The following is a 10,996-nucleotide window of genomic DNA, read 5'->3' on the forward strand; positions in this document are numbered from 1 at the left end:
AATAAATTTAAATTTTCTATAGTATTTAAATCTATTTATACTATATATTTTATATATAATTAGATATTTATTATATTATTAATAATATTTATTTTAATTTTTAATATTTAAGTTTTAGTATTTATAATTCTAATATAAATATTACTCTATTAATATTCTAAATAATTATAAAAATTTTATAAAATTCTATATTATTTTATTAATTATATTATTAATTTAATTAATAAAAATCTTTTATTTTTATAGTAGCTTAATTTTAATTTATTATAATTAATATAGTTTTAATACTAGTATTTTTTATTTTAGTAATACTATTTTTTATAGTATATTAATAAATACTATAATTTATTAGTATATATTTTTATTTTTATTTTAAAAATTTTCTAGTATTTTAAATATTTTAAGAAATCTTTTTATATTAAAATTATAGCTAATCTATTAAGTATTATATTTTTTATTTAAAGAATTAATTTTAATTAAAACTTAATTTAATTAATTAATACTTAGAATAGACTTATTATATTAATTAATATTATTAAGATTATTTATTTTATAGATTAGCGTATATTTTATATATTTTTTAATTAATTTTATAATAGTTTTATACTATAATTTACTATTAATTTATTTAAATCTATTAATTTTATTATTTATATAATTAATTAACTTATTAATTTTATATTTATTAAATTAACTATACTATTATTTAATAATATTCTATAGATTATTCTAATTCTAGTTAATATATAGCTATATAGTTTAATTAGTATAAATAATAAATTAATTTAGTATAATTTAATTATTATTATTTAGTTTATTTTCTCTATATTATTTTATTTTTTTTATTAATAAATCTATATTAATATTAAATTATATAGCTTTAATTTCTTTATTAATTTTATTTATATTTAAACTCTTAATTTTAATAGTATAGTAAACTTCTCTAATCTTATTATATAATTTACTATTTTTTATAGTAATATTAAATTATATAAATCTTATTTTTTTTAATAGTTCTATTTTATTCTTTATAGTATTTATTTATTAAAACTTTTAATTTAATTAATAATTATTTTTTTTTTATTAATAATTCTTTAATATATATTCTATTTTTCTATAATTATAATAAAATTTTTTGTATTTTTAATATTTTTATTTTTTTTAGAAGATATCTCTTAATTAATTTTGTTTTTTAGTAATATCTAATTCTATAGATTTTAATTTATAAAAATTATTATACTTAGTGCTTATATATTTCTACTAATTATTTAATTTATATTATCTTTTTAATTAATAATTATCTTTTCTCTAGATCTTATTATTTTATTTTTCTATAAGTTATTTATAATAGTAATTATCTATTTTAATAGTAAAGTCAATTACTTTATTAAGTATTACTAATTTATTAATTTATATAAATTTATTTTTTATATATTTTTTAAAACTATTAATAAAAATTAATATATAGATCTTCTTATTCTAATTTATTCTAGATATAATCTACTAAAATTCTACTATATAGATTAATATATTATTTTATTAATATAGCTATTTTAGCTTATATTTTATTACTACTTTAATATTAATATCTTTAAAAATCTATTTAAGATACTTACATAGATTTCTTAAGTTAATAAATAATTTTTTTATAATATTTAACTAATTATTTAATACAACTTTATAATATTCTTAAATATATAGTTTAAACTAGTTCTATATTATTTTATATAAGTAAGTAAATATAAAGATAATTTTATTAATTTTATTAATAAGATTTTTTCTATTTATATAAATATATATATTTATTTATATTAGAAATATTTATAATTTTAAGCGAGTTCTATTAAAAGACTTAGTTTTTAATAGTTTTACTTTTTTAATTATATTTTTAAATACTAATATTTTAATCTAAGTATTAAGCTAAGTAATATAATCTTGTTACTTACTTTAGATTTATTTAGTTTCTTTAAGCTATATTTTAAAATTTTTAATTTTTTAATTCTTTTCTTTAGTATTATTAATAAATTAAGTAATTATATTTTTTATTTATTTTAACTATTTTTTTATAGTTATTTTATTTTTAAAATTAGTTTTTATTGATAAAGTATTCTTGACTAGAGTTTTCTTACTATTAAATAATTAAAAAAATATATTATCGATATTTTTAAATCTAAATATAGTTTAATTTATATAGATAAATAATTAATATATTATACCTAGGGCTTTATTATTAAGTCTAAAATTAGTTAATAAACCACGTTTTAAAAATTACTAATCTAAAATTATTTTTTAATCTTCGTTGTTATTAGATTATAGTCTAGAAAAGATAGAAATTATTATAAGACTTTTATTAATACTAGACTATTATTAATATTAGATTATTATTATTTTAAAGATATAATTAATATAAGATTATTATTATTACTAGACTTAAATTTAAAAAATTAGATCTATTAAATATATATATCTAATAGTTAAAAGAGTATAAATAAATTAAGACTAGTCTTTACTATTAAAATAATTTTATAGTAATAATATATATTAATTATAAAGAATTAAATTAAGTATATAAATAAATATTTTTATATATTCTTATTTATTATATTATTACTATAATTTTTTATATTAATAATATAATATATTTTATTAATACTATAAGCTTATTATATTACTAATATATTTAATTATATTACTACTATAATATATATAACTTTTATTATAGTAGCTAGTATCGGCGTCTATAGTCTTTTCTAAATAATTACTAGATAAATAATTTATTAAATATTTTCTATTTTAAGAATTAGCTATTATTATTTTATTATTATTCTATTTTATATATCTATCTTTAATAAGATGCACTAGATAAGGATCTGTAATAATAATATCTCTTTCTCTATTTTTAATTATTTAAAATAAAAATATAACTAATATAATTATATTTATATAAGATTTTATAAATATACTTTTTTAACTATTAATTATTATATATTTAATAATAGTAATATTTATTTTTTATAAGCTAATACTATAGTTTAGTAATTTAATAATAAAATTAAATTTATATTATAATCTTAACTATAAGATTTTTTTAATATAGATTATAGAAATAAAATAGTTTAGTAAATATATATATAATTATTACTAGAAAATAAATAATTTATTTTCTAGATATATAATTTTATTAGACTATTTTATAGATATATATATTAACTGTTATTAGAATTTATTTAAATTAAAATATTTATTTAAAAATTAGTAATTATATTATATAGATTATATATTTAATTAATTAAAATTATAAATAGTTATTCTTGTTAAAAAAATTAAGAAAGTTAAGAAAAAAAAGAAAAAGAATAATAAAGAAAAAGATAAAAAAAAAATAAGAAAAAAAAAAAAAAAAAAAAAGATATAACTTAATAATCTTGGCTATCTCTTTTTTTTTAGTTTTAGCTTATTAAAAATACTATTATTTATTATATAATCTATATATATTAATTTTTTTAAATAGTAATAATCTAATTTAATTATATAGCTTTAATTTTAGTAGCTTTTTTATAGATAATAGCTATAGTTATAGAAATATATATTTAAAAGACTAGATTTAAAAATATTAAAAAAAAAAAGATAAAAAGAATTTAGATTTATTAGACTATAAAATACTAGAAAAATAGTAATTTAATAAAAAAATTAATAATATTAAAATTAATTTCTATATAAATAATATATCTATAGACTATAATAGAATAATCTTAATCTATAAAATAAATTAGATCTATAAATTAGTAATATAATTAGAACTATAGATTAAGAAAAGCTCTATAAAATTTTAGAATATATAATATTAATAATTATTTTAATTATTAAAAATAATAGTATAATTAAATTTTATATATCTATAGTTTTAGATATTATTATATAAAACTAATTATATAAAAAGATTAATATCTATAGATTAATATTTATTAACTATAGAGATTAATCTTAAAATTTATTAATAGTTATAGTAAAGTAAAACTAAACCGGAAACTAATAATATTTTAAAATAAAAGATAGATTATTTTCTAGAAAGATTAATAATATATATAAAATTAAATAATATTAATTAAAATAATTATTTATAAAAATATAAATTTTAATAATATAAGACTATAGACTAATAATTATAAATTTTATATTATTATAAAATTTATTTTATAACTATAGATTTTAAAATAATATAATAGATATATTTTTTTTTAATTATAGAATTAAAGATAGTAGATTAAATAGATCTAATATATAAAGAAATTTATAGAGATATTTTTTATAATTAATTTTAATATTATTAATAATAGTAATATTTATAGTATAATATATAGCTAGCTTACTAAATAAATAATCTAGTATCTAGTTATTAAACTCTATAAAAATTATATTCTAGACTATTAAAATTATATATTCTATAAAGAAATTATTATTAAAGAGATTTTATAAATAGATAGCTAAAAAAGATTTATTTATAGAGTTTCTTTATTAACTATATATATTACTATATTATATAGTTAAATAGTTAAATAGAATTAAACTACTAGTAGTTATATCTACTATATTATATAAAAACTATTCTCTTGGTATTTTATAGATATACTTATATTTATAGCTATTCTATACTTTATATAGTTCTGTATTTTAAATCTTTATAGTTCTATCTATCTATAATTTTTATCTTTACAGCTTTGTCTTCTATTATCTACTATTTTTATCTATTCTATAATTTATCTTTATATCTATATCTCTATAAATTAGATTTAATTAAGCTTATTATTTTTACTATTATATATTCTATTTTAATAATCTTTTTTATTTTATTATTTCTAATTATTCTTATAGACCAATTCTCTATAAAATCTACTTTAATTATTATATTTATTTAGATTTCTTTTTATAATTTTTCTTTTAATTTTTATAGTTTACTACTTTTTATTCTTTTTATATTTTTTATAGTCTTATATTTTACTCGCTATTTATAATATTTTTTATTAATTTATCTATTTTTACTATCTTTTATATATATTTTTTTACTAATTTTTATTTAGAGTTCTATTATATATAATCTTTATAAATTAATTATATAAATATATATTATTAATTCTATATAGTTTTATATTAAAAAATTAAGTATAAAACTAGCTTTTTACTAAATAATTCTATTTTTATAAAATATTATTTTTAAAATATAATTTTTTTATTTATAATCTATAAGCTATTTATTTTTTTATATAATTTATATTCTAGTATTTTTTTAATATTATTAAATTCTATAAAAATATTTATTATTATAATAGTACACTTTATTTTATATCTATTAATTATTATAATAATTATATTATTATCTCTAGCTATAGTTTTTTTTAAATTTATAACTAACTTTACTATATATATAGTTTTTTATAAAATAAATTAAATAAATAATCTATTTTTATTTAGCTATAGTTTTATAATTTAGACTATAGAAATTTAATATATTATAATTATAATCTTTATTTAAAAATCTATATTTTTAGATAGTTAATTAATATAATATATAAAATTAATCTTTTTATAGTTCTTTATTAATCTATATATAATTAACTATATAATATATAAAATTATAGTATTTCTATAAATTTACTACTAGTATCTAATATAAAATTAATATTTAAAAAAAATATTAATTAATAGCGATATAATATTTCTATAATTTCTAAGATTATTACTATTATACTAGATATAGATATAGATTATAAATATTATATATTTTATAATCTTATTTTTTTATTTTATTAATTAGCTAAGAATTTAGATTTAATATATATTAATTTTAGTTATATATTCTATCTACTATTATAATATTCTTTATTATTTTTTTATAATAATATAGATTAATACTAAAATCTATATATATAATTATTTATTTACTTTAATAACTATCTATTTATATATAAATTTTATATCTATTAGATTTTTATCTATAATAATAATTTTAATATATATCTATAAATTAACTATTTTTAGTAATAGTATCTTATAGATATATAGATTATAATTAAGTAGTTTAGATTAAACTAGATTATTTATTATTAAAATAATATATAGTTAGATTTATATAATAAAATTATAGATACTTTAATTTATATAGATAGTAATATTTTTTATAAAAGTAATCTAGATTATAGAATAGTTCTACTATTTAATTATATTAGTAATCTATAATATATATAATAGCTATTTTAGAATATAATAGCTATTTATTAATTTTATAATTCTTTAATTTTTTTTATTATATTTATAATAAATTTTTATTAGAATAAGATTATTTATAAATTTCTACTAGAGTAGAATTCTATAGACTAATTTAATTTAATTATTAAGATTTTTAATATTAAATAATCTAAATTAATTAATAATCTTATAAAAAAATAGATTTTTAATTTATCTATTATCTATTTTTAAATTATTAAATATTAAAAGCGTGGTCTATTTTATATATATTTAGTTTTATTTTTAATAAATTATAATTATTTTCTATAAATTAATATTATTAATTAAATTATTTTTATAGAGTTTCTAGATTTAAATAAAAAATAAAAGCTTATTAAAATTATTTAAAATTATATAATATATAATTTCTATAGTTTATTATATAATTTAATAGCTCTATATTATAATTATTATTTTTAAATTAATTATATTTATTATTTTAAGTAATTTTCTAAGAATTTTATAGTTAAAACTATATTTTAAAAAAATAGATATTTTTTCTATAAATAGTACTACTAGTTATAAATAATCTTTTAAAAAAAATTATAAAATAAAATAAAGATTAAAATTAATAATATCTAGATTATTCTCTATAATTTATATCTTTATTTATAATTCTAGATATATATAAATATTAAAATATATTATTTTATTAAAATTATTAAATATATTATAAAATATATTTATAAAAATCTATATTATATTATACTTTATTTATAGCTATATAATAAAATTAATTAATAGTTAGAGAGCTATTATATTAAATCTATAGAAATTATATAATATTTTCTATTATATTCTATATATTAGAAATTTTTATTTATTTAATTACTTATAATCTATTTATTTAGTTAATAATTTATTAGCTTTATATAGAATATCTCTATATAAAAAATTATAAATTATCTAGAGAAATTATATAGTATTCTTATAGTTTACTTTATATATAATAAATATATAATTTATAAAGATTTATTATTTTATAAATATATTAATATATTATAATATTTTATATAAAATTAAATAAATTAATTCTAAAAAATTTATTAAAAAGATTTTATAATTAAATAAATATATTACTATATTTCTAATTATAATAAGTACTTTTATTTATAGTTTTTTTTAACTATAGATATATATTCTATTTTATTTCTTAATTTATAAATAGTTTATAAAATTAAATATCTAATTTTTAAAATTATCTATATTACTCTAGAATTATTAAAAAATAATTATAAATAAATTATAATTTTTAAAAAAATTAAAATCTTTATATTAAACTCTATTTTATAGACTCTATTTATTATTATCTTAGTTTTTAAATTAATTAATAATTCTTTAGCTTTATAAAATTAGTTTAAAAATAGTATTTATAATAATTTATGTTACGCCCGGGGCTTCGTCGTCAAGTCTGAGACCAGTTAGCGGACCACGTTTTAAGGGTTACTAACCTGAAGTCGTCGTTGACCTCAGTCGTTGTTGGGTTGCGGTCTTGGTGAAGCGGGAGTCGCTACGAGACTTCCGTCGGTACTAGATTGTCGTAGGTACTAGACTGCCGTCGATACTAGACTTGAGTCCAAAGGGCCAGGCCTATTAAGTATGTATACTTAATAGTTAAGAGAGTATGAATGAGTTGAGACTGGTCTTTGCTATTAAGGGTAACTCTGTAGTAATAATGTATATTAATTATGAAGAACTAAACTAAGTATATAAATGAGTGCTTTTATATATCTTTTTCTGGGGTCTTTATAATAGTTGGGTTGGTATATTAGTGGTATACTCTTGGTATATAATATACTATTCTATATATTGTTTGGTGATCGCCTGTATACTATTTAGCGTGATTATGTGATTTGTGCCGTGGATTAATATAAGTAGTTCTCTTTATTCTCGTAATACACCTTTCAATTCTTTCTAATCTATTATCTTTCTGCCTCGCTTGTCCGCCTTAGATAAGGACGCTAGACAAGGGTCTGTAACATATATATCTTTAGTATACTCTTTTTAAAATAGATTCTAGAGTAGATATTATATAATAGAGTTATATTAATATTTATAGCTCTTTTTAAATAATTACTAGATAAATAATCTATTAAATATCTTCTATTTAGAAATTGGCTATTATTATTCTATTGTTATTCTGCCTTATATATCTGCATTTAATAAGATGCACTAGACATGGGTCTGTAACACCTTTCAAGAAGACCTCGACGTTGCGGCCGATCCAAGGATGCAATGGCTTTCGGATTTGTGATGTGTACTCGCAACCTAGCGGATCGATGAAGAAAATTTATAAATAGACCTGTCCACTCATCCCTTCGAAGATCGATTATACCAAACCTGCGATCGTCAATTGGCTGTCCTCTTCTGTTTCTAGGTGGGGTGAGTTCCCCTAATATAGTCTTCAGCCGTTGTTGATATATAGGACCATGATGTCTTTTCGCCGCTTTGATTGAACCGATCGTTTGCAAAGGACGACGGGGCCCTTACTGATATGTCGCGATCATCTTGGATCAAGACAATTCCTGCATTGATGTTATTCATTTTGGAAGCAGACAATGAACCAAGTTTTGTGCACAGGCAGTGGATAAGTACCGAATCTGAGGAATATCTGCAGATCTGTATGGTAATCGAGCTTCTTTAATCTGACGCAATATAAGGATCATAGTGACTCTAGACCTCGCAAAATGTTATGTAATTGTAAAAGGAAGTAAGCGTGCCAGTTCTATTCTGTATTGTTCATTGGGCCAAACGTCATCGAGAAAGGGTGTTCTTCTATTGATAACGATCCTTACTCCACACTTACCCTTTAGAATATGTCTGGGCATTGGAACAGATAGATCTTGTAATATTTCAAGCTTCGAAACTGCTACAAATATGCGACTTCCACTTAACTAATTGAAAATCTGCTGTCGGGCTGATTACTATAATAGGTATTGTAGTCTCTCATTCTCTTCATGCTACTCAGCCAGATCTGTAGCTGATATTAATAGGTCTGTTTGGCTTGCTGATTGATCCTGCGAGCCCCGCACAAGTCGTTCAGGTGGCCAGCCAGCAATAGTCCCGGGTGATCACTGTTGCAATCTAGGTCGTAACATATTTTGTGACGCGCTGACAATAACAGTAACATTGGTTTATCACGTCGCTCTGCCGCCTGCATTCAAACCAATTTGTGTAACACCCATACTCAGCACATGCGTCTTTGCATGGCTGGGAGCATTCACTTTCTCCTCTGGGACACAATGCGATTATATAACCTTCACCGCAGTTACCGGTGCAACCAGACTCGACATCCTTGCTTTTGTGGGATACTGGGAAGTCTTGGAGGCCTTCCAAAGTTGATCGAATGCCAAAAGCGGGGTCATCGGTGCTACGATGACTGTAGTCGTCGGCGAGGCTGGCCACACTAGTATCGGAGACAAGCGGACGATCTGGCGCATATAAATGCCCATCATGGTCAATCTGCACGAGAGGGTTGATTTGATGGTCCATGCGGCTGCGTTCGTTCTCTCCGTCCTCATGAGTGGACGAGCGCGGGCTTGCCATGGTGGTGGTAGCGAATAGAGCTAGCAACACGTAGAACACGAACATCTTTATCCTATAATATATGAAGTTCGTTTCGATAATATGACTAGGTATGAAAGTAAGGATACGATGGTTGAAATCGCCTGAGTCTTTGCTAGCTGAGGAACAAGACCACTCTGCTACCGCTCGATGGCGCTTTTATATCTCCCTGAGGCAATAAATTACGCCATAAGTTTGAAATGAAGGCAAGAGTTGTAAGCTGATTCGAGTTGGTTTGGTACCGTGACTGACTGGAAGGAGGGCTGACATTCGGCTGACGTCAGAAGTTGAAATCGTGATAAACCGATCCTTCCATGGGCTCATCTAGCCTGGTATTTACTCCGTCAGAGGTAGAACACTAAATGAAAGCGGAAAGAGAGCTGTATTGTGAGTAGGCGGTTCCAGATAGTTACCCAATCATCGCAGCTAATCAAGTACCTATAGAATCCTTGTGGCTATTTGCTTGATCCGGAGTAGAGTGGTACGGGTAACCCGAAAAACCCAACCTGAACCCGCCCCAACCCGGCTCCCGGTTCGAGTTGGGTTCTAGATCTAGAATCCGGTCCGGGTTTTAGGTTCTAGAGCTAAAATCTATATTAAATCTAGAAATTTAAGTAAGTTAAAATAGAGTAGATTTTCTAGATTAAATTTAATTTATCTAGTCCACAAGGGGGTGAGTATTTATAGAAGGATAGAATAAAGTAGAGCCAATAGTAGCTATAGATTAGTAAAGTGGGTTAGGATTTTTTCTAAACTAAATATTATAGATTAAAGTATTTTAAATATAATATTAACTAAATTATAAAATTAATAATATTTAAATTAATATAGATTAAAAAAAATTATAGAAATTTATATTTAGATAATTTTTAAATATAAATTCTATAATTTATAATAATAGAGATTAATTTAAATAGATTATAATATTTTATTAAAAATTTATTTAAAGTATAATTTAATTAAATAAAATTTTTTATTAATTATCTATAATTTTAATTATCTAGTAATACTAGTAAAATTAATAATTTTAATAAAATCTATTTAAATTATATTTTATTCTAAATTAAATATATTTAATTTAAAAAATTAATTAAATCTAATAATAATTTACTAATTAATTTAATAAATTTTAAATTATTATTTCTATTTTATA

At 18.3% G+C, this 10,996-nt stretch overlaps 1 protein-coding gene across 1 annotated transcript; it reads right to left on the reverse strand.

Moving 5' to 3' along the window:
• Positions 1 to 9,085: 9,085 nt before the first annotated feature.
• Positions 9,086 to 10,277, reverse strand: F9C07_2176380 (uncharacterized protein). The gene has a single exon (XM_071509382.1). The coding sequence runs from the start codon at positions 9,868 to 9,870 to the stop codon at positions 9,364 to 9,366; it is 507 nt and encodes a 168-aa protein (XP_071367583.1). The 5' UTR covers positions 9,871 to 10,277; the 3' UTR covers positions 9,086 to 9,363.
• Between the last annotated feature and the right edge of the window lie 719 nt (positions 10,278 to 10,996).

The sequence above is a fragment of the Aspergillus flavus genome, chromosome 8 (genome assembly GCF_009017415.1).
Source record: "Aspergillus flavus chromosome 8, complete sequence".
Taxonomy (NCBI): Eukaryota; Fungi; Ascomycota; class Eurotiomycetes; order Eurotiales; family Aspergillaceae; genus Aspergillus; species Aspergillus flavus.

What these genes read in the sequence shown, in the direction of transcription:
- F9C07_2176380 (XM_071509382.1), bottom strand. Translation starts at nt 9,870, where the DNA reads ATGTTCGTGTTCTACGTGTTGCTAGCTCTATTCGCTACCACCACCATG.